The following is a 24,235-nucleotide window of genomic DNA, read 5'->3' as shown; positions in this document are numbered from 1 at the left end:
GGACGCGGGCCGCAGGCCGTGGAGCGGGGGGGGGCGCAGGCCGTGGAGGGGGGGCGGGGGGGAGGGCGCAGGCCATGGAGCAGGGCAGCGCAGGCGGGGGGGGGGGGGAGAGTGCACAGGCCGTGGAGCGGGGGGGGGGGGGGGGCGCAAGCCGTGGAGCAGGGCCGCAAGCCGTGGAGGGGGGGGCCGCAGGCCGTGGAGCGGGGGGGGGGCGCAGGCCGTGGAGCAGGGCCGCAGGCCGTGGAGCGGCGGGGGGGGGGGGCGCAGGCCGTGGAGCAGGGCCGCAGGCCGTGGAGGGGGGGGCGCAGGCCGTGGAGCAGGGCCGCAGGCCGTGGAGCGGGGGGGGGGGCGCAGGCCGTGGAGCAGGGCCGCAGGCCGTGGAGCGGCGGGGGGGGGGGCGCAGGCCGGGGACGCGGGCCGCAGGCCGTGGAGCGGGGGGCGCAGACCGGGGGCGCGGGCCCCTGAGGAGCCCCTCACGCCTCCTCCATCCCGGCGCGCCGCCAGCGGCCCCGCGACCCCCGCGTGGGGAGCGGGATGGGCGGGGAAGGGCGGCGCGTCGGGCCGGCCTCCCGCTAGGCGCCCCAGGTCAAACATTCCCGCCGGCCGCGCCCCCGGCCTCGCGCCGACCCCGCGCCCGCGCCGTCCCGCGCGCCCGCCCCGGGGAGGCCCACAAAGCCGCGGGCCGGGCGCCCGGGCCTGGGCGCGCGCGGAGCGGGGCGGGGCGGGCGCGAGGCCGGGCGGGCCGGGGGTGTCGGATGTCACCCCCCGCGCACACCTCGGCCGGGGGGCGGGGACGCGAACCACTGAGATGCGGAGACCTCCTCGGTCCTAGAGCGGAGCAGGAAGTGTCCCAGGGGAGGGAGCCGGAGGGCTCCGGCCTTTCCTTTCGGCGGCAGCCCGGCCAGCGCGGCCCGCCGACCGGGTGGCGCCGAGGCGGTGAGTGGGGGGCGGCTCCGTCGCCCGCGCGCCCCGGCCCCGCTGCCCGCGCGCCCCGCGTGCTCCCCGCGCCCCGGCTCCCGCCTCCGCCCGCGTTGCACCCCCGCGCGGCGCTGCGTGTCCGCGGCCGTGCGGGCGAGGATGGGGCTGCGTTGTTGTCTTTCAGGCGGCTTCTTCTGCCCCCCAGCCGGGCCCAGGCGCTCGGGGTGAGCCGGGCCCGCGCCGGACGCGCCGCGCCGGAGTCTGCGCCCTGCCGAGAGCCCGCTCGACCCGGCCGCCCGGAGGCCGCGCGGGAAGGATGAGGAGCTGCGCGTGCCCGGGGCGGGGCGGCTGCGAGGTGAGCGGCGGAGCGGGCCGTCCCGGAGGCGCGCGTGTGCGCGCGTGCGCGGCGGCGCGCCCTGACGGGGGGGGTCCCCTCCCCGGCCTCGCCCGCGGCCCCCCCGACCCGCGGCCCTCCCTTTGTGGCCGCGCTCGCCAGGCCCCGCCCCTGCGAGAGCCGCCGGCCGCGTCAGTGCGTCCGCCCGGCGCGGCGACCCGGGGCCCGGAGACCCGCGGCGGGCGGCGGCCCCCGGGACCTGAGGACGTCCGGGGCCTCGGGCCGCTGGAGCAGCGCGGCTCCCTCGAGGGGCCCTTCGGCAGCCGTCGGCGTTGGCGGGGAGGGAGGCCCGCGCCCCCCGGGCTGTCACCGGTTCCTTCGGAGCCGGAAGCTCCTTCCGACCCCGAGGGGGCGGCCGGGCGGCCCGCGAGCGGAGCGCGGAAGCCCGGCCCTGCCCTGCGCGGCCGCCCGCAGTGAGGCGGTCGTGGGCCGCGTCCTCCGGAGCCGGGCGCTCCTCCCCGGCGCGCGCCGTGGCCTTGGGCGTGGTTTGGAGAGCGAGGGTCGCAGGGGATGGAGGGAGGCTTGGAGTGTTCATCCAGATAGTTGACGCAACTGAACGGAGCTGGTCTGAAGAGCAGTTATCATTTCGTGTTTTGAAGTGCTGGGATAGAATCCAGGGTCCTGCATGTGCTAGGCAGGTACTTTACCATTGAGCCACACCTGCAGCCTTAAAGCTGAGTGTGTGCACACACCATGCCAGCCCTGGGACTTGAACTCATAGCCTGAGTGCTGCCCCTGAGCCTTGTGCAGCTTCACTTCTGGAGATGAGAGTCTCACAGACTTTCTTTTCCCTGCTTGGCTTTGAAAAGCAATCCTAAGAGCTCAGCTTCCTGAATAGCAAGGATTTACCGGCCAGAGAGGCACCGGCACCTAGCAATGCTGATAATTTATTTATTTATTTATTTATTGTCAGTCGTGGGAGCTGAACTCTGGGCCTGGATGCTGTCCCTCAGCTCTTCAGCTCAAAGCTAGTGCCCTACCACTTGGGCCACAGCACCACTTCTGACTTTTTTCTGCTTATGTGGTGCTGAGGAATCGAACCCAAGGCCTCATGCATGCTAGGCAAGCACTCTATCACTGAGCCACCTTCCCAGCCCAAATGCTGATATTTTAAAATACAATGTTATTCCTCTCTGGTATAATATGTGTAGCTGTTCCTTGTTACATCCTCCATCTCTGAGAATCTTCTCTCCCCTAATGCTTCAATCTCTGCCTTCTAAAGTAAGGTGGGTGAGGGGAATTCTAGCTGTTTGTCCAGGATGTAGCCCCAGTGCTCAGCCCTTGACCGCAAGCAGAATGGATTTACTATCCTTGTCCCAGCTTGATGGCTCTTCACGAACATGTCTGTCTCCCTTCCCTTCCCCCCCTCCTCCCCCAGCTTATTTTGTAAAGTTCTCAAGAGCCAGGACAGTGACTTCAACTCCAGAGCGTGAAGATAGTGACCTGCTTTGCACATCTGTACACCTTGGGTTTTCTCCAGTAGGACCTGGCCCCAAAGGTACCTCAGAGCCTTAATTATAACCTTACCTGCACATGGTCTCAGTGGCCCCTGGGGCACTGGGGAACACCAGTGCTGTGTTGCAGTGCCAACACTCTTCTCCCAGATTTGTTCACTTCTCCAATTAGGGCAATACAACTGATGGTACTGATGGGAAGGGTTATCTTGCTCTCTGTCCCCACACGTAAGGACAGATCACATAGATACTCCTTACGTTTCCCAGGGCTTCTCCAAAGGGCTGGTCTCTGTGGGCTTTGTCTGCTACCACCCAGAAACAACCTCAGGAAACCAGAGCATTGAAGCCAGCGATTTCTGTTTGGAAATAGGGTCGTCTTCTGCTGCTGACCTCCATCAAATCCCATCATGCCCACAGCCCTATGCCCCCGAGTCTTGGCTCCGAAGGAAAGTGAGGAGCCCAGGAAAATGAGAAGCCCTCCTGGAGAGAACCCTACCCCCCAGGGGGAGCTTCCCAGCCCTGAGTCTTCCCGGCGCCTATTCCGCCGATTCCGCTACCAAGAGGCTGCAGGCCCCCGGGAGGCTCTGCACCGCCTCTGGGACCTGTGCCGGGGCTGGCTGCGAATGGAGAGGCACACCAAAGAGCAGATCCTGGAGCTCCTCGTGTTGGAGCAGTTTCTAGCCATCCTGCCATGGGAGATCCAGAGCTGGGTGCGTGCCCAAGAGCCCGAGAACGGCGAGCAGGCTGTGGCTGCAGTGGAGGCACTGGAACGGGAGCCAGGGAGACCCTGGCAGTGGGTGAGCAGGGGGCAGGCTGGGGGAAGGAGAACCTGGTCAGATAGCCTGGGTTCAGGGTTTCGGTAGGGGTAATTCTGTCTAGAGGTATGACCTTTAATATCAGGCCCAGATTGAGTCTGGTTTCTGAGGAAAGCAAATTTTACTTGCTAAGGGGTCTGATTTAGGCATGGTCCTGGCATCCTCCTGAAAGCCTTGTCCAAGGTTCAGGTCGAACAGTTGGTGTCCAGCTGTGGGATGGCATGGTCATCGGACTTCGGGCTGTGGCAGAGCCTGCTGGCTGAGCCTTGCCCAGGGTCCTCTCTACCTAGCCTTGAATAACTCTGGGATTGCAGCTGAAGCACTGTGAAGACCCTGTGGTGATCGATGATGGGGATGGCCCCCCGGACCAAGAGCAGGAGCGTTTGCCAGTGGAACCCCAGAGTGACCTCACAAAGAGCCAGGACGCTCAGCCCGCAGCCTTGGCACAGGGCCTGGGGCTCCTAAGTAGACCACCAGGCCAGCTCTGCGAAGACCCAGGTACGCAGTCCATAGAATGTGTGTGTGGGGTGGCGGGAGGGACCACTTGGCACATACATACTTCTTCTGAGGAAACAGGAGAGTTACAATGGTCTGATCTTCCCTAAAACTATTGAATGAGAAGTTCACAAGGTTGTGGGGTCTCACCTATTGGAGAATGTACCTCTTATGGACTTTGTCAGTTAAGACAGCCAGGGACTGCTCCTATAAGCCAAGGCCTTTGGCCTGAGTTGGTCACATCCTTTCCTTTGCTAAGCAACTTTGGCTCACAGGTTCAATATGAATTCCAAGACTGGCCTGAGCAGTGACCTCTGCATCATAGGGCCCTAGACACCATGAGATGGGGCTTTGTGTGTCTCCACCGAGTGACCAGGGCATGGCAGATGGATCTGTCCCCAATATGCTGGGTTCTGAGTCTCACAGGGGTGACCTGAACCCTTCAGGCTCATTTTCTTCTGTCCAATGGAGATAGTAGTCATCCTTTATTTTCCCCTTTTTCTTTTTAGTGGTGCTGAGATTTGACTCAGGGCATCATGCTTGCTAGATTGGCCTTCAGCTCTTTGGTCCATACCTACAGCCCTCCTTTTCACCTTTTTTTGTTTGTTTATTTTTGGCTTGAACTTGGGGCCTAGGCACTGTTTCTGAGCTGCTTTGGCTTGAGGCTAGCAGCTCCACTTCTGGCTTTGTGTGTGTGTGCCAGTCCTAGGGCTTGAACTCAGGTCTTGGGCACTGTCCCTGAACTCCTTCTCTTCTCTTCTCTTCTCTTCTCTTCTCTTCTCTTCTCTTCTCTTCTCTTCTCTTCTCTTCTCTTCTCTTCTCTTTTCTGAAAATTTCTTTTCTTTTCTTTTCTTTTCTTTTCTTTTCGTCATGGTGCCTGAACTCTGGGCCTGAGCGCTGTCCCTCAGCTCTTCAGCTCAAGACTAGTGCTCAACCACTTGAGCCACAGCCCCACTTCTGGCGGCTTTTTCTCCTCATGCATGCAAGGCAAGCGCTCTACCACTGAGCCACCGTCCCAGCCCGCTCCTGGGGCTTGAACTCTTGGGCCTGACTGCTATTCCTGCACTTTTCAGATCAAGGCTAACTCTCTACCACTTGAGCTACAGTGCCACTTCTGGTTTTCTGGTGGTTTATTGATTGGAGATAAGAGTCTCACGGACTTTCCTTGCCTGGGCTGGCTTTGAACCATGACCCTCAGATCTCAGCCTCCTGAGTAGCTAGGATTACAGGTGTGAGCCACTGGCGCCCGGCAGTAGGGTGCTTTTTAAGCTCAAGTGGGCCACCCTGTGATGTCTGAGGATATTGGTAACGGGATACTCCAGTCCAAAACCCAGGGACACATTCATTCCTTTAGTAAAATTGCATAGTTTTTGCATAATTTAGGCATATCTCCCCATGCTTTAAATCATTTCTGAGTTATTCATAATGCCTAATACAATGTAAGCGCTCAGTAAGTACTTGAAGAGTTGCTTACGTTCAGTATAGACCTAGTTCTGTTGTCCTCTTTTTGTCTAAATGCATTTGAGCTGTAGTTAATTCAGTTGGGTTGATTAGCCAACTTGAGGGGAAGTTGTGCTTTTAGGACGAAGAGTGATGTGGCCTGTTGTTTGTCTGGCTAGATTGCCCTGTACTTAACAGTGGAGAATTCAGAGACAGAAGTGCATTATTGTTATTTGTGGAAGTTGTCCAGGACATTGTAATGTTTTTCAGTGGCCTAGGAGGGGAGCTGGTAGAGCATTTGTGTAGCATATGGGAGACACTAAGTTTGTTTTGTTGGTCATGGGGCCTGAACTCAGCTCTTCAGCTCAAGGCTAGCACTCTCCCACTTGAGTCATAGCACCACTTCTGGCTTTTTCTGTGATTAATTGGAGATAAGAGTTTTGTGGACTTTCCTTCCCAGGATGGCTTTGAACTGTGATCCTCAGATCTCAGCCTCCTGAGTAGCTAGGATTGCAGGCGTGAGCCACCGGCTCACTTGTGATTTATTTTATTTTGTGCCAATACTGGGGCTTGAACTCAAGGCCTGGGTGCGGCTTCTGAGCTTTTCTGCTTAAGGCTAGTGCTTTACTGCTTGAACCACAGCTCCACTTCGGCTTTTTGGGGTAATTGATTGGAGATAAAAGTCTCAAGGAGGCAGGTGCTGGTTGGCTCACACCTGTAATCCTAGCTACTCAGGGGTTGAGATCTGAAGATTGTGGTTTGAAGCCAGCCTGAGCAGAAAAGTTCATTGCCTTTTCTTTTTTAAGTTGTGAGGATTGAACTCAGGGCCTGGGTGCTGCCCCTGCATCTCTGTGCTCAAGGCTAGTGTTCTACCATTTGAGCCACAGGACCACTTCTGTTTTTTGAGTATTTTATTTGAGGTAAAAGAGTCACATGGGGACTTTGCTCCCTGAGCTGGCTTCGAACTGTGATTCTCAGATCTCAGCCTCCTGAGTCGCTAGGGTTACAGGTGTGATCCACCAGTGCCCAGCTAGTGACACTGTTATACACACACACACACACACACACACACACACACACACACACACACACACACACACACACACACACACACACACACACACACACACACACACACACACACAAAGTGGAGCTATGGCTCAACACATAGAGCGCAAAAGCTGAGAGACACTGACTAGGCCCAGAGTTCAAGCCCCAAGACCATCCAAAAAAAAAAAAAAGGGAGTCTCAGTGGGCTTTCCTGCCCAGGCTTCCCTCAGATCTGTCTCCTGAGTGGAGTACAGGTGTGAGTCACCAGCATTCAGCTCCATCTATGGGTTTTGAGTTAGCAGGGTCAACACTAATGATTACCACAGAGCCTACAACAAGCTACCAATCAGAATTACCTTCTTTCTGATCATGAAGTTCTTTCAAAAATGCTAGACCTTTGTTTTGCCTTCTAACATGACATCCAGAATGTGACACTCAAAAGTGGTCTTGTATTATCAAGGCCATGGTAGTTGGTCTGTCTGCAGGAGCAGAATTAAAATAACTCCTGTAATCCCACTCAGCAGGCTGACATCTGAGGATCATGGTTCAAAGCCAACAGGTGTAGACAACTCTGTGACTCTCTTACCTTCAATTAACTACCAAAAACTGGGAGTGGAGCTGTGACTCAAGTGCTAAACTCTTTGGTGAAAAAATAAGGTAGAGTGCCCAGGCCTTGGGTTAAAAAATGAATGAATGAATGAATAAGTAAGCAAATAAAATACTCCTTCTAGCTGGGCATGTAGTTCAAACCCATAATTAGAGCTACTTGGGAGATGGAGATTGTTGGATCATTGGAACTTTTCTTCTGAGCCCTGATTAGAGTTTGAGTATCATCTCAGCCGATGACTTGGTATAGTGGCTGAGCACAGTGGCAGGCACATGTCACCCTAGTGACATGGAGAAGAGTCACAGCCCAAGTTATCCTGGACATAAAATGAAATGTTACTTCAAAAATAACCAATGTGGGCTGGGAAGGTGGCTCAGTGGTAGAGTGCTCGCCTTGCATGCATGAGGCCCTGGGTTCGATTCCTCAGCACCACATAAGCAAAAAAAAAAAAAAGAAAAAAGCCGGAAGTGGCGCTGTGGCTCAAGTGACAGACCGTTAGCCTCGAGCTGAAGAGCTGAGGGACAGCAACCAGGCCCAGGACTCAGGCCCCATGACCGATAAAAAAAATAACTAACCAATGCACTGGGTGCCAGTGGCTCACACCTGTAATCCTAGCTACTCTGGAGCCTGAGAACTGAGGATTGCTGTTCAAAGCCAGCCCTGGAGACTCTTTATCTCCCATAAACCACCAGAAAACCAGAAGTGGCTCTGTGGCTCAAAAGGTAGAACACTCACCTTGAGGGGAAGAGTTCAGGAACCGCGCCCAGGCCAAGAGTTCAAGCACCACAACTGACCAAAAAAACAAACAAAAAATAGCCAATGCAACTGCTGTATATCACCTCTAAAATAACAATAAATTAAAAAACAAACCAATAATCCAAGTGGTGGTGGCTCACGCCTGTAATCATACTCTCAGAAGGCTGAGATTTGAGGTTTGTTTGAAGCCTGTCATCCAGGAAAGTTATCAATGCATAAAGGAGCAGAGAAGGCCCAATGTTCAGGCCCCACACCCGACAAAAAAACCCAAAAAACTTGAGAGGTCTGTGGTGTATAGCACAGAGGCCATAGATTTAATGCAAAATGATCTCATAAAAAATGATGTTATGTGAGGTGATGGGTATGTTAGCTGGATCAGTCATCTCACTTTGTACTTACTGTTTTGTACATCGTTTTTGTACTCAAAACATGTTCTTGGCCAGGTGCCAGTGGCTCATGCCTGTAATCCTAGCTACTCAGGAGGCTGAAATCTGAGCATTAACATTGAGCTGAAAAGCTGAGGGACAGTGCCCAGGCCCAGAATTCAAGCCCCACAACCAACAAAACAACAATAACAAAACCCAACTGTATCATTTTTACTTTTCTATTATGCTGAGTGGTAAAAGAAAAAAAAATCAAAACATAAACCTCAAAATTGAACACAAAAAAAACCTCCTTCAAGCTATGCCCAACTAGCTGGCCCTCCAGGCCACCAGGCATCAGCGAGAATATACTGTCCCCCCCCCCCTGGTCCCCCAGAGTTACTCCATCTGCAGTAGTCCTCCTGGACCAAGTTATTGTTCTAGTTTCTCTCTCAACCCCATTTCAGTGGCTGCTCTGTCCACCAGGGTCCCCGCGGACTTCTTGTCCCAAGTCTGAAAGTAAAAGGTCCCTGGCTTCTAGTGCTGGCTTTTATACTTAGTGACTTAGCAGGTGACCTGGGTTATATTCTGTGAGCTGAGAGCTGTGTGTAGGTAATAAGCTCCCCCAATTCTATGTTATGTAAAAAAATTTTTTGGTGGGGCTGGTTGTGGGCCTGAACTCTTGGCCTGAACGCTGTTCCTCAGCTCTTCAGCTCAAGGCTAGCGCTCTACCACTTGAGCCACAGCACCACTTCCAGCTTTTTTCTTTTTGCTTATATGGTGCTGAGGAATTGAACCCAGGGCTTCATGCATGCAAGGCAAGCACTCTACCACAGAGCCACCTTCCCAGCCCCCAGACTAGGGCTCTTTATTACCAGCTCCCCCAATTTTAGTCTGATATCATCACACCCAGTGCCTTGTGCACAAGACATAAACACTCTACTACTGAACCCTCTGTCCTGACAGGAGGCCTTTGGAAGCACATTATTATTACCTAGTTGAACCTTGACCAGGTATGGAGCTCATTGTTGGCAGAGCTTGAACTAGGCATAGTTTCCAAACAGAAGCATTAGACTATGGCACAGGTCCTGAAGGCTCAAAGTAAGTGAGGGAAGTGAGATGGTTCCAAAGTCGCACTCCGAGCTTAGGTGACGGTGGCTGGGTCTTGGCTAGTGCTCTTCCAGGGGTATCTGACAGAAACCGCTGGCATTTTTCCCTCCCTTCTCTTCCTCCCCTTTTCACCACTTTTCTTTCTCTGTCCTCCTACCCTCTTTTCCTTATTACCCTTTCTCTCCCTTTTCCCCGCCTTCTGGTGCTGGAGCTGGTGCTGGTGCTACTCAGGGCCTCATTCACATTCCCATTCAAAAGGCTTGGCACTCTACTGCTGGAGCCACAGCTCCACTTCTGGCTTTTTTTTTTTAGAAATAAAGTCTCATACTCTTCTGCCTGTGCTGATTTCCAGCCACCATCCTCAGTCAGATCTTGAGTAGCTAGGAGTAGAGGCATGACTCACCAGCACCCAGCTGGTGAATTTGGTTTTTCAAGATTTTTATTAATTTTTTAGTACTAGGGTTTGAACTTAGGGCCTCATGCTTCCTGGACAGGTGCTCTACCAGTTAAGATATGCCTCCCAGTTCTTAATTAGCTTTCAGGTAGAGTCTGATGTTTTTGCCCAGAGCCAGCTAGAGCCTCTACATACAAGATCATGCGGCATTTGTCTTTCTATCTGAAGCATGTTTCAAATAGTATAATGTCCTCCTGCTTCATCTGTGTGGTTACAAATGATGTGTCCTTACTAGTGAAGGCAGAACAGTAGCACTCCATTGTGTATACAGACCACGTTTTCTTAATCTGGTCACCAGCTATAGGGTACCTAGGCTGATTCCACTCCTGAGTTATTGAAAGTTCTGCAGTGAACAGGAATGGAGACTCATGGTGGGATTATTAGATCATTGGGTGTCTTCACGTTGAGGGCCTCTTGTTTTCTCTAACGGCTGAGATTTATGTTGTTACTGGTAATGGACAAGGGTTCTTTATCTCCCATCCTCAGATAACGTCTTTTCCTGGAGCTCTGGAGTACACAAACTTACAGGTATTATGTAAACTTATGTGACAACCAGGGGTCCCATGTTGACTTATTCCCTTCAGTCCTTATTGGCATTTTTTTTCTTTCTTTTCTTTTTTTTGGTTGGTCCTGTGGCTTGAACTCAGTGCCTAGGCTCTGTCCCTGAGTCTATGCTCAGAGCTAGTGCTCTACCCCTTGAGCTATAGCTCCACTTCCAGCTTTTTCTGTGGTACTGAGGAGTTCAGCCCAGGGCTTCATGCATGCTAGGCAAGCACTCTACCACTGAGCCACATTTCCAGCCCTGCCACTTTATTTTCTACTTATTTGTTGGCTTATTTTGTGTGCCATTCCTGGGGCTTAAACTCAGGGCCTGGACACTGTTCCTGAGTTTTTTTATTCAAGGCTGGCCATAGCGCTGCTTCTGGCTTTTTTGGTGGTCAGTTTGGAGATAAGAGTTTCACAAACTTTCCTGCAGGGGCTGGCTTACAACCATTGTTCTCAGAACTTCTTGTCCTGAGTAGCTAGGATTACAGGTGTGAGCCTCCAATGCCCAGCTTGTTTTCCCTGTATTTTAGACAACAAAACTGAAGTCCTTTGGCTGGGAATATGGCTTAGTATTAGAGTGCTTGTCTAGCATGTATGAAGTCCTGGGTTCGATTCCTCAGTACCACATAAACAGAAAAGGCCAGGCAGTGCCCAGGCCTTGATTCAAGCCCCAGGGGTGGTGCCTAGGTGAGGTCAGGGAGCTAATTATATCTAATGCAGGCATCCTTGTGGTGGCCAAGATGCTTTGGTTTGCAAAGTGTTTTTCCTGTGCTGCTTATCCTCCAGGTCCTGAGGACTTTTAGGAGTTTTAGAAGCACCAGGAATGTCTTGCTATTGGTTCTCTCACTTGAAATCTCTGTTTGCAAAATTGGAAGTAGATAAGCCTGAGGAGCCCACAAAGTGGGAGAGCCAGGCCCGGCTCCCTTCAGGACAGGTTTCTGATCTCTTTCAGTTCCTCAAGATGTTGTCCTTCAAGAGGAAAGCATGAGAGATGCCCAGCAGGTGACCACCTGCCACCTGCCCCCGGTGAGTAATGGCTGTACAGTCCTTGAAAACCTGGCATCAGCCTCTCAGAACAATACCACAGGGCAGGGCAGCTTCCTGGAACCCCGGTCACTTTGCTGGTGGCCATATTAGATGTTTAGCCCCAGCCCCCAAAAATGAACATGAGCAGGACTGAGCAATGGTGCTACCTTGTGCAGACAGATGGCAGAGCACAATGGCCAGGAGTCCTAACCTATGGACCTCTGAGGCGAAGACCAGTGCTTAGTTTTGTTTTTTTTTTCTTGGCAGTCATGGGGTTTGAACTCTGGGCCTGGACACTGTCCCTGAGCTTTACTCAACGCTAGTGCTCCACCACTTTGAGCCACAGAACCACTTGCAGTTTTCTGATGGTTATTTGGAGATAAGAGTCTCACAGACTTTCCTGCCCAGGCTGGCTTTGAACTGCAATCCTCAGATCTCAATGTCCTGAGTACCTAGCATTATAGGATTGAGCCACCAGTGCCCAGCTTAACACATAGGTTCTAGTAAATCAGTGCTTTCTGGTTACTTTGTTGAAGATATAGTTGTACTGGTTTTGGGGCTTGATCTCGGCCTGGCAACTGTCCCTTAACTTCTTTTTGCTCAATGCTAGCACTCTACCATTTGAGCCACTGTTCCACTTTTACCTCTTTCTGGGTAGTTTATTGTAAATAAGAGTCTTATGGGCTAGGAATGTGGCTTAGTGGTAAAGTGCTTGCCTAGCACTGTCCCTGAGGTGCTTATTATTATTTTTTTTTGTTGTCGGTCATGGGGCTTGAACTCTGGGCTTGGGCTCTGTCCTTGCACTCTTTAGTTCAAGACGAGCGCTCTACAGCTTGAGCCACAGTGCAACTTCCGGTTTTCTGGTGATTTATTGGAGATTAGAGTCTCACGGACTTTCCTGCCCAGGCTGGTTTTGAACCATGATCCTCAGATCTCAGCCTCCTGAGTAGCTAGGATTATAGGCGTGAGCCACCAGCGCCCGGCAGCCTCTGAGCTTCTTTTACTCAAGACTAGCATTTTACGACTTGAGCCACAGCGCCGTTTCTGGCTTTTTATTTTGTTTTGTTTTTGAAGAATGGAACCCAGGGCTTCATGCATGCTAGGCAAGCCCTCTAACCACTAAGCCACATTCCCAACCCTTTCTTTTTTGTTGGCTATAGGGCTTGAACTCAGGACCTGGGCACTGTGCCTGAAACTTCATTCAAGGCTAGTGGTCTACCACTTTGAGCCACAGCTCCACGTCTGGTTTTCTGGTGGTTAATTGGAAATAAGAGTCTCACAGTCAGTCCTGTGGCTTAGACCTGAGATCTGAAGATCGTGTTTGAAGCCAGCATGGACAGGAACATCCCGGAGAGACTCTTATCTCCAATTAAGCACTCAAAACCTGGAAGTGGTGCTGAGGCTCAAGTGGTAAAATGCCAGCCTTGAGCACAAAGAGGCTCAGATTCAGTGCCCATGCCCTGAGTTTTTTCCATTCTTTTTGAAATCTCTTTTGATTCTTGATAAAAATGTGAGATATTTTTTCTCTTGAAATTTAGCCTCTAGCCTTGTGATCTTACGAGACTAAATCTTGCTCACACCCTCAGTTTGATGCTGGGGAGGCTGAGATCTTAGGTGTGTATGGTTCAAAGCCATCTGGGCAGGAAAGTGTGTGAGGCTTATCTCCAATTAACCACTGAAAAGCCGGATAGAGAGCTGTGGCTAGAGTGGTAGAGCATTAGTTTTGAGAATAAAAGCTCAGGGTCAGCATCCAGTCCCCAAGTTTAAGCCCCTAGGTGTAGTACATAAACACACACAGTCACATTCTCATTCTTACTTTTAATGGATAAGACCATTTTAGATAATTTAAAACACAAAAGGACTGATTTTGGGGTTGCACAATCAAAATTGCCAAGAACAAATTATTACAGTAATATAAACTAATCATCATAGCAAGATGAGGAGCTTGGAGCTCAGAAGAGCTGGTCTGGACTTGAGCTGTCAGTAGCCTGAGGCCTCTGCTGGACCATTTCACCTGGTCTTGCCTGGGAAACCTGAGTCGCAGAGAAAATGCCCTTGCGTTTGGAAAGGACCTGGTTTCCAGCAGGGCTGTCTTTTCTGGTATGCAGAGCCAGCACTGTCATGCTTTTTGCTTTTTGACACTCTTTTCTTTTTTCTGTTGGTGGTGGAGCTTGAGCTTTGTCCGGGTATTGTCACTGAGCTTTTTGGCTCAAGACTAGTGCTCTATTACTTTGAGCTACAACTCTACTTCTAGTTTCCAGGTGGTTAATTGGAGATGAGAGTCTCATCTAGACTTTCCTGTTTGGGTTGACTTCAAGATATGATTATCAGATCTCAGTCTCATGAGTAGCTAGGATTTCAGGCAGGAGCCACTAGCGCCTGGCATGACATTTTTGAGCCAAAAGGCAGGCCCTTGCAAGAGACCTATTCTGCTGGTGCCTTGATCTTGGATTTTTTGCTTCTGGAATGGACATAATTGCTGTTTGGAGGCCACTGAGTCTATATATTTTTGTTTGTTTGTTTTTGCTGGTCCTGGGGCCTGAACTCTGGGCCTGGGTGCTGTACCTCAGCTCTTTAGCTCAAGGCGAGCATCCTACCACTTGAGCCACAGTGCCACTTTCGCTTTTTTCTGCTTATGTGGTGCTGAGTAATCAAACCCAGGGCCTCATGCATGCGAGGCAAGCGCTCTACCACTGAGCCACCTTCCCAGCCCTCTGTAGTGTTTGTTCATAGCACCCTGAGTGGACTAAGATACTTAGGTCATCCCTAGATTGAGACCTTCTGTTCTCCTGTGGTTTCAGAACCGGGTTTCTCCATTTAAGGACATGATCCTGTGTTTCTCTGAAGAGGACTGGTCCCTTCTAGACCCTGCCCAGACTGGTTACTATGGAGAGTTCATCATTGGAGAGGACTACGAGGTCTCAGTGCCTCCAAGTAAGACCTAACTCCTATGCCCTCTGAGACCGGGAACTGGCAGGGGTCTAGCCCTGAGTCAGTGACTTCCTCCTAAAAGGTCAGGACACTGGGCACTGCCTCCAGTCTTACTGCTCACCTTTCAGCCTTGAGAGGAGGCCCTGTGTGCGGGGTCCCACAGCTGCATTTCTCTGCACTTGTAGGCCAGGCTTCCCAGTCTGTTCTAGAAGCCAGTTATGACATTGTAGCATTTCTGTTCTTCAACCATTGTTACCCCGTCGCCTTTTCCAGCTCTGAGAGCTGCCCTGGGCTGGGCTGTCCCTCCGGGGTGCTGCCTCCGCTTGGACTTCCAACACCTCTCAGTCCCTCCTGGTCCCTGACTGTGGGTGAGAGTCTCACACTGGACCAAGCCCTGATGGCCTGCAGGAACAGGTCACAAATCCAGGTGTGTCCTGCGCCTTTCTAAACAGATGAAGCACCAGCCCAGCCAGATCTTTCCCAGGGAGAGGAGAGCGAGCCATGGGTTCCAGAGTTTCAGGACCTCCAGGGCAAAGAAGGGCCTCAGGTCCCCCACTTGGGTGAGTACGATCCAGACGTGGGTGGTATAAAGGGAGAGCTGGGCTGCTCCCTCATCATTTCCCCAAGCCTCCCATCCACATCCCCTTCACTCTGTCTTAGTGATGGTTCAGCTCTTGTCTTGTCCTTGGCTTCCTTTTTTATTTTGTTTTATTTGCCAGTCTTGGGGCTTGAACTCTGGGCCTGGGCGCTGTCCCTCAGCTCTTCAGCTCAAGGATAGCACTCTACCACTTGAGCCACAGCACCACTTCTGGCTTTTCTGTGTGTGTATGTGGTACTGAGGAATTGAACCCAGGGCTTCGTGCATGCTAGGCAAGCACTCTACTACTGAGCCACATTCCTAGCTCTGTCCCTGACTTCTTGCTAAAAGAATGGGGATCATTTCTGCCATCAACAGGGATTGTTCTCCCTTTACTAAGGGCTGAGAAATAGTGGGAATCGTTTGCCTACAAGAAGCAGCACCTGGTTTGTACTGACAAGGCCCTCTAGAAGTGAAGTCAGATGCTTGGGACAAGCCAGGTTGCTGGGATCATCTCTTCTTGATCAAGCACTGAGCATAATAACCCCCCTGACACTTTGCTTCCTTGTGCAGGGGCCATGCTAATCTTCTCTGTATCGTTCCAATTTTAGTACCTGTGCTGCCGAAGCAAGCATGACACTTTGCTTCCTGCTCCTTTCCCCTACCTTTAGGCACAAGTGCTGCAGGGAGGGGCTCTGCCTTGTCTTGGTGTTCAGCTGTTGGTCTCTGCAACTCATGTTTGTAATCTCTGTGCCATGCTGTGAATAACTTGCCTCTTTGGAGCTTGGTGTCCAGTCAGCAACAGCCCTGGAACTCCTGCTTTGGCACCACGGTGTCAGGTTCTGGTGCACCGTCTTCATGCGGAACATGCATTCAGAGCCTCTGGTGTGGTGCGGTAGCTCCTATCCCTCCAGTCTCTGCCCCATAGACTGCATGGGCTATGTAGAGGGTCTGCAGGTCTGTCTGTAGAGAACCTCATAGTTGGGGCTAGGAAAGTGGCTCAGTGGTAAAGTGCTTGCCTTGCATGCATGAAGCCCTGGGTTCGATTCCTCAGCACCACATAAAGCAGAAAAAGCCAGAAGTGGTGCTGTGGCTCTAGTGGTGTAGAGCACTAGCCTTGAACTGAAGAGCTGAGGGACAGCGCCCAGGCCCAGAGTTCAGCCCCACAACTGGCTAAAAAAAAAAAAAAAGAACCTCATAGTTAAAGCCATTACTTGTTTGGCTACAAAGATAAACAGAACCAAGTCCTATAGTGATTCTGGCTTCAGACCCTAGATTCATGGTATCAGCATATTTTGCCTTCAGCATTATTCATTCAGTAAATGCAGAGTGACTACTTCTTAGGCCCCTGTGGGGAGCTCCATACCCTCAACTCTCTGCCTGGCCTCTTTTCAGGCCCCAGGTAGTGGTGACAGTACAAGACAATTACTTCTCTCATTTTCTTCTTTGGAAAGACTTTCCTAGTCTTCAGCCATTCCAGGTGGAGGAAAGAAGGAGGTGGGAGGAGCTACAGGTGCCAGGTCTGCAGGCCTGCCCACAGGTGATGCTCCCACAAAGCAATTGTCCAGGTAAGGAGGGCCTTTGTGTCATGGGTGTAGGTCTTGGGGGCATGTGCAGGGGTAAGAGGTGGAATTCAGTGATCCTGGACAGTCTGGGGCCATTAAGCAACCTTACTGTGAAATAGCATTGTAGGACTAGATCACTTCAGTTGTTACTGTGTATAACTTGCTAAGTCATATCACCCAGCAGTGTCCAAGCAAAGAGGCTGAGCACATGTGAAGTCTAGCATAGTCCCTGGGGCATTTCAGTGCTCGCACATGGCATGATCCTGACCGACTTTTGTTGTTTGGTTTAGTGAGGTGGCTCCTGTGCAGAGAGTCCAGGATAAATGTTACACTGATAAATACTGCATCAGCTGTAGTCTCTGGCTCAGGAAGACATGAGTTGAGGGTGAGGGGTTAGGGAAAACAGCATTGAAGCCATGAGAGAAAGGGGCCCAAGGTGCTTTGGTCTTGGTATGGCCCAGGCGTTTCCTTCTCCAACTCCAGGGGCCTGTGCAGTGCACCTTAGGTCCCTTATGGTCACCAAGCATTGGGAACATGAGTTTCTGAACTGCCAGCGGAGCCTTCTTGGACAGGGTCTGGGGTGAGATGTAATAGCCAGGACAGCACCACTGACCCACCACGTTGTTTGCCTGCAGCCGGAGGTGACTCGCCGCCCCTCAAGAATGGCCTTGACCAGGAAGTGACCATTGAGATCGTCCTGTCCAGCTCTGGGGAAGAGGACTCCCAGCACGGACCGTACTGCAGGGAAGAGCGAAGGAGCAGCCCGGAGAAACAGCTGAGCAGCGCCGAGGTCCGGGGCGAGGGGCAGGCCTCCCAGAAATCCTATGTGTGTCCAAACTGCGGGAAGATCTTCCGCTGGAGGGTCAACTTCATCCGGCACCTGCGGAGTCGTAGGGAGCAGAAGCCGCACGAGTGCTCGGTGTGCGGGGAGCTGTTCAGTGACAGCGAGGACCTGGACGGGCACCTGGAGACCCACGAGACCCCGAAACCCTACAGGTGTGGCGTCTGTGGGAAGAGCTTCCGCCTCAACGCACACCTGCTCTCGCACAGGCGGATACACGTGCAGCCAGACAGACTCAAGCCGGTGCAGAAGAGAGAGGAGCGGGAGTCAGAGAGCGAGGGCAGGGGTCCAGAGCCCCTGCTGGAAAAGAGCAAGGCCAAGCCGAGCACACAGTGCCGTGACTGTGGGAAGGGCTTCCAGCGGCAGGACCAGCTGCTCAGGCACCGCAGCACCTTCCACCTGAAGGACGAGGGGCGTCCCTTCCGCTGCCGGTACTGTGTGAAGAGCTTCGTGCACAACTGCGACCTCCTCCGCCACGAGCGCCTGCACATGAAGCGGCGCTCCAAGCAGGCCCTCAACTCCTACTGAGCCCTCCCCGCGCAGCCACACGCATTGTGCCCCTGCCCAGGACAGAGACGGCAGCTCTTCCTGCCCTTTGCTCTCAGGTAGTGTCCAACTTCTGGTGCCATGGGAGCCCCCTTCCTCCTCCCCAGATAAGGAGAATGGCTTGCCCAGCCTTCCTTCCCATTCTGCTGTGCCAAAAACCAGGGAAGGCATGTCACCACCAGCTTCAGCATGCTTCATATGCGTGTCGTAACGGACATCCCCCCCGCCCCCACCGTCTGGGACTCTCCCTAGATCTTCAGCACACTCCCCCCATCCTCCCCCCCAGGTCAAGGGTAACTGCAGTTCCTGTCCAACTGCCAGTGGGATGATGGGCTGACAGGAAGGCCGTGGGACTGGGGCCCCAGTAGAGAGCAGGGCCAAACACTGAACTATGTCCTGTTACCAGAAGCCAGCCCCAGCCCACCCTGTCCCAGGAGCACCCCACAGGTCCCAGAGGATCACCAGGCCTTTAGCCTTGGCAGTGGGGGTGGACATGCTCTGGCAGCCACGTGGCACGGATGGGGCGCTCATCCCAGGCAAGCTCCCGTTTAACCTCTTGCCTATCTACTCCAACCTGCCTTTTTTTTTTTTTTTTTAAATCCTGAAGGTCCTTAGGAAATGTGTGTTAGATGCTGAGTTGCACGGCCTTTAAGTTCCTCTTCCATTCTGTCTGGGAGTGTGTAGCTCAGCCCTGGAGTCCGGGCTCTTCTGGGCAGAAGGCCTGGTGAAGTCGTGTCCTCCATCGATGCTGACTTGGAGGTGGTTGAGTTAGTTTCCCACCAGTATTGCAGCACAGTAGCACATGTCAGGGGACTACACTTGGACTTGGCTGCATGTCCAGGTCGGGGGTCGGCAGAGCTGGTTCTTTCTGAGGCTGGAGGGACACTTGGTCTTACCCCAGACTTGCTGGTGTGTGGTCACATTACACCTTTTTCCTTATGTGTGTCTGCTCCATATTTCCCTCTTGGATAAGGAAGCCAGTCCCTGGCTCAGAGCCCACCCTACCTGTGCCATATAGCCTCATCTGTATTTGCAGTAACCATTTCCTAGAGTCCCATTCTGAGGTACTAGGGGTCAGGACTTGAACCTTGGGATTTTGAGGACACACGGTTCAAGCCACAATTCCAACCTTATGGTACTGTTGATGGTCCTGACTCACATGAGCCAATACAAGCTTCAATGGACTTGTTTGCCATTCCAATGAAGGTAGGGTCCAAACCCAATATTGGCATTCAGGGCTGCTGTTGTCAGGATGGAAGAATCTTCATCCATAGCCTTTAGGTCAAATCCTGGGGGTCTGGACTGTGAGTGACAGATAGTTGGTAGTAAAACCTCAAACAATCAACAACATGGTCTTAATTATCCTGACAGACTGGTGAAGTGGGCCAGGCTTCGTGAGGAGGCATGGAGGCTTGGGTAGCTGCGGCGGGGCCTGACACTAACAGGTTGCTCCTCTGTGTTCTGTGTGAGACAGGAAGCCTGGGAAGATGAACTTAAGGCTCCTGGTGCTCTTTGTCACTTGATTTTCACTTCAAGAAGCCTCTACCCCAACCCAATGAAAGAGTTATATGATTTTATAACTAAATTTCTATTTCTGAGTAGCTGCATCTATAAGCCCAGGAATAGTAAATGCAATAAAATTATTTGGTCTTAACTTGGAACAAGGAATAAACTGCTAAATGTCTGGTTTTTAAATAGTCTTTTCTTGTGTTGATATACCTGGAAAGGGGAGTAACTTTATTTTATTATAAAGGTGATGTACATATGGATATAACTGTTCTTAAGGCCAGTTCAGGACAAAATTCCAAACAGTGCTGGCTCTTATTTCCCCTTAATGCTTAAGACATTTGTCTGTAAGGGAACATTAGGTATATTTTACATGTGAGGTCAGATCATAAAGCCATGAAACAAATGTAGCCAAGAGGAGGCCTCTATCTTGAGTCCCCATAAAATACAGCCAGACACGCCCTTTCACCCCCGCCTCACATCCAAAGGTAACAAAAGAACGTGGAAAGTGAAGTTACATTGGAAGCTCTCCTGGGTGGTGTAGCCCAACCCATGTGGGGCCGTGGGGTTATCCTCCCGCTGTCTGGCAGAGCCAGGCACTGCCTATAGTCCTAGCTACTCAGGAGGCTGAGATCTGAGGGTAGAGTTCAGAGGCAGTTAGGACCAGGAAAAGTCCATGAAACTTGAAAAAGTAATTTTTTCAGTTGCAGGACTTGAACTCAGGGCCTGGGTACATTCTTGGAGCTCTTTTGCTCAAGGTTAGAGCTCTACTACTTTGAACTACAGCACCATTTCTGGTTTTAGTAAATTGGAGATGAGTGTCACAGACTTTCCTGCCTGGGCTGGCATTTGGATACTGTTACTTAGCTGGTGCTTTGCCACTTGAATCAGTTCTACTTACTGGTTTTTGTTATTTAATTGGAAGAGTCATGTGCTTTCTTCCTGGGGCTGGTTTTGAACCATGATCACATGGCAAATTCCAGGGTTTTTTTTTTTTTTTTTGCCAGTTAATTGGATATAAAAGTCTCAAATTTTATGCCCAGGCTGCTTCAAACCACACAAATGGGAGTTAAAAGACTCAAAATCACAGCTCCTTCTGCAGGCTTTGTACTTACTGAGTTAGGCTAAAATTACTGGCCTGGTGTTTAGCAACAGTTCAGGTTAAGATGGGTCAGGCCTACTCTAAATGCCTTTCATTGTTTCTGTGACTAACCATTCAAGAATTCCTAGGCTTTTACTATGTCAAAGGAGATTTTAGCATAACTAAAGGAAGTAGGGAGAAATAAACTGGAACATTTCCTGGATTCCACACAAAATGGTGGCTTTCTCTGCCCTTTCTTTATTTTTATTTTTTATTGTGAACATATTGTACAGAGGGGTTACAAATACATGGGCAAGATAATGAGTACATTTCTTATCAAGCATTGCAGCCTCCTCCTTTGTTTACCCTTCCCATCCCTTCCCAGCCTCCCCCCCCCCCCTTCTTTACTACTGCTATGGCTCAATTTCCTTTTTCTTTTTGTCAGTCCTGGGGCTTGAACTCAAGGCCTGGACATTGTCCCTGAGCTTCTTTGCCTAAGGCTAGCACTCTACCACTTGAGTCACAGCACCACTTCTGGTTTTTTCTGTTTATGTGGTTCTGAGGAATCGAACCCAGGGCTTCATGCATTCTGGGGCTGGCCAAGAAAACCGTCCTTGGCTTCCAAGAGACCATAGCCCATATTTTGTTTTCTGCTTCCTTGTTAAGCCCTGTTTTAATAAGCCCATCTCAAAATCCACTCCCTTGGACAACCTCCAAACCCACAGGAAGGTCTGTGTTAATCGCTGGTAATAAAGAGCCCTAGTCTGGGGGCTGGGAAGGTGGCTCAGTGGTAGAGCGCTTGCCTTGCATGCATGAGGCCCTGGGTTCGGTTCCTCAGCACCACATAAGCAGAAAAAGTCGGAATTGGTGCTGTGGCTCAAGTGGTAGGGTGCTAGCCTTGAGCTGAAGAGCTGAGGGGGACAGCACCTAGGCCCAGAGCTCAAGTCCCATGACCAACAACAAACAACAAAAGAGTCAGTCTGTTGGTGACCAAGTCTGGCCTATTCCTTTCCTGTTCTCCATTTTCCTAACACTGTTTCTTGCAACTGAATTCCCGAATAACACAATAGTTGTTAGCAAAATGAGCTCCCTTCCCTTAGCTTAGTCCACTCCTTCCCTTCTCCACAGTTTAGCATGCTCTTTTCCTAGGCAACACTAGGCCCACTTAGTAAAGGCAGTAAATAATCAACTTCCAATCCCCTCTACCTGGGGATGACACTCAGGGGCAGCAACCACCATATAAAGCAACAAGAGCCCTTAAAGTGACCTTCAGGTCTGGGCAGCTACAGGGCACCTTACCTACTATTTGGACAGCAGCCATAAAACCTAGTCTGCCACAATGAAGCCCCTGGCCCACATGTCCACACAAGGGTCTCTGCCTCCTAGCCCCTTCTAAACCTAGGTTACATACGTCGTCACCCCAGACAATAGCTGGCACTTCTTCTCACTTGTCCTTTGTGAGAAGGGGTCTTGCCGGCCCCCTTCCTGGCATTAAACCTTTCTTTGTTCTCTGTTCCTGGATGTCTATGGTTCTCTGGCAAAGTCTAATAATTTCTCAATAGCGTATTAAATGAACTTGATATTTTCAAATGATTAATATAAATAGGGACTTTCATTGCATGTAAACAATTATCCCAGGATGCTTGTAAATTTTGTTAAAAAATAGAAAGGGCTTGAAAAAATTTAGCACATTTAGTAAATGTTCTAGTTATGTAATTTAACTTAGGAGCTGAATCCCTATTTTCTTTGGAGAAAAGGTATCCAAGTTTGGACACTTTTCCTTTCAGAATACTTCTAATAAAAGGTCAAAGTGTTAGGACTGGGTCCTAACATGCAGTAAAATGCTTACCTCCAATAAACTACCAAAAAAGGTGGAAGTAGAGCTATGGCTCAAGTAGTAGAGAACTAAATTTGAGCAAAAGAAGCTTAAAGATAGTATTAGACTAAGGTCAAGCCCCAGGACTGGTATATGTGTTTTTGTGTTGTAGTAGGAAGACCCAGGCAGGTAAGCCCACCTAGTCCTGCGGAGTGAGTTGTTAATAAAGAAGCAACTTTACTTCGGGAGCTGATACTGCGACCTTGAGTGGCCAACATACTTAGATTGTTTTTTTTTTGGGGGGGGGGGTCCGGTCATGGGGCCTGCCCTCTGGGCTTGGGCGCTGTCCCTCAGCTCTTCAGCTCAAGGCTAGCATTCTACCACTTTCTGGCTTTTTTCTTTTTGCTTATGTGGTGCTGGGGAATCGAACCCAGGGCCTCATGCATGCAAGGCAAGCGCTCTACCACTGAGCCACCTCCCCAGCCCCCCTACTTAGGTTTTTAAAGGCAAAATTCATGAGGTCAAGCCTGGTCACGCAGGTGACCAATGAGATTGTCACACACCCAAAAGATTGCACAGTCAGACTAGACCACATGCAGGAGGCCAATGAGGTTACACTTTGTCACATATTGGCAGTTTAAGCCAGCCTATCACTTTTGGTTTAAATGACTCACGAATTCAACAGTAAGGCGGAGCTTACGGTAAGCATACACAAAGGAGGAGTTTAGTGGAGTTTAACATAAGCACGTGAAAAAGGCGGAGTTTATGGTAAGCTCCTGAAGTTGCCAGAATGAGCCAAATTACTGGCTATCTGTTTAATCGGTCAGTCCTTAACAGAACAATGAAGGTGGGTTAAGTTGTTGTGGGGAGGGGGACCTAGAGGCATTCTTTCCATTCCAAGAACTGAGCTGGTTGGAGCCAAGGTCGAGCTAACCTTGTTTAGAGGTGTGTTTTTTTCCTAAAATCCCTAAAACAAAAGTAAAGCCTGGGGGCTGGGAAGGTGGCTCAGTGGTAGAGCGCTTGCCTTGCATGCATGAGGCCCTGGGTTCGATTCCTCAGCACCACATAAGCAAAAAGAAAAAAGCCGGAAGTGGCACTGTGGCTCAAGTGGTAGAGTGCTAGCCTTGAACTGAAGAGCTGAGGGACAGCGCCCAGGCCCAGAGTTCAGGCCCATGACCGGACCCAAAAAAAAAAAAAAAAAAAAGCAAAGCCTGGAAAGAAGCTGTACCAGCTCCAGTCTCCTCTCAGTGCGTACTTGTGTGTGTGTGTGTGCGTGAGCACGTGCGCACGCGCCTGTGACCCCCCCACGTGCGCCCACATACACAATTGGAATAAAGAACTCTTGCTAACAGCCTAGGCTATCAAATTGAACCAGGACAGACAAAGAGAACATGTATGGTAAGCTTACAGCAAATACAGGAGATATTAATTCATTTACTTTTCGTAAGATGAAGGGACCAAAGTCATTTAGGGGAAATGAGGCCTGGTGAAGGCAACTCAGAAACATGGTATTTAGAAACAAGGAAGCACTATCTTTGCTTCAAAGGGAGACAACAGGATGCATTCCTTCCCAGAGGTAGCATTTCTCACCCAAAGAATTTTTTGCCTGGTAGGATGTATGCCTTTCAGAGAAAAGTGCTTCCCCAAAACTTAAGCAATCTCTTACCCAAAATGCAGACAACTGGCTCCCTATCTCCAGGAGAAGCGTCTGTTTTATGGCAGGATGCATTCTTACCTGGAAAAAATGCCTCAAACATCCAGAAACTCAAGCAGTAACACCAGGAGTGGATGGAGCAACTATCTTTGCCTAACTTTAAAGTCAGAACCTCTGTCCTTTTTTTTGTTTTTGGGTCCAGTTGTGGGGCCTGAACTCTGGGCCTGGGCGCTGCCCCTCAGCTCTTCAGCTCAAGGCGAGCGCTCTACCACTGAGCCACCTCCCCAGCCC

General features: G+C 51.1%; 1 protein-coding gene and 2 non-coding genes across 9 annotated transcripts; 1 reads left to right on the top strand and 2 right to left on the bottom strand.

Moving 5' to 3' along the window:
- Window positions 1–800: 800 nt before the first annotated feature.
- On the top strand, window positions 801–18,062 carry LOC138825132 (zinc finger protein 496-like). Of its 7 annotated transcripts, none has more exons than XM_070019557.1 (11): window positions 801–936; window positions 1,103–1,273; window positions 2,691–2,810; window positions 3,137–3,563; window positions 3,896–4,079; window positions 10,342–10,383; window positions 11,354–11,427; window positions 14,250–14,361; window positions 14,811–14,918; window positions 16,390–16,503; window positions 17,136–18,062. In XM_070019557.1, the coding sequence occupies exons 4-11, from the start codon at window positions 3,174–3,176 to the stop codon at window positions 17,867–17,869; spliced, it is 1,758 nt and encodes a 585-aa protein (XP_069875658.1). In that variant the 5' UTR covers window positions 801–936; window positions 1,103–1,273; window positions 2,691–2,810; window positions 3,137–3,173; the 3' UTR covers window positions 17,870–18,062. The 7 variants fall into 7 exon arrangements, with proteins under 7 accessions (XP_069875658.1, XP_069875657.1, XP_069875653.1 ...); XM_070019552.1 differs by having other exon boundaries at window positions 805–936; window positions 14,229–14,361; XM_070019553.1 differs by having other exon boundaries at window positions 805–936; window positions 3,034–3,563; window positions 14,229–14,361.
- On the bottom strand, window positions 15,463–15,570 carry LOC138825136 (U6 spliceosomal RNA). Its single transcript, XR_011371352.1, has one exon. It is a non-coding gene; the product is annotated as a U6 spliceosomal RNA (small nuclear RNA).
- Window positions 18,063–22,701: 4,639 nt separating the features above from the next.
- Window positions 22,702–22,770, bottom strand: Trnaa-ugc (transfer RNA alanine (anticodon UGC)). The gene has a single exon. It is a non-coding gene; the product is annotated as a tRNA-Ala (tRNA).
- Between the last annotated feature and the right edge of the window lie 1,465 nt (window positions 22,771–24,235).

Source organism: Dipodomys merriami, unplaced genomic scaffold (assembly GCF_024711535.1).
Source record: "Dipodomys merriami isolate MVZ:Mamm:240054 unplaced genomic scaffold, mDipMer1.0.p SCAF_1349, whole genome shotgun sequence".
Classification (NCBI taxonomy): Eukaryota; Metazoa; Chordata; class Mammalia; order Rodentia; family Heteromyidae; genus Dipodomys; species Dipodomys merriami.
Note: the sequence above shows the minus strand (reverse complement) of the source record. Positions and strands in the feature narration are given on the sequence as shown.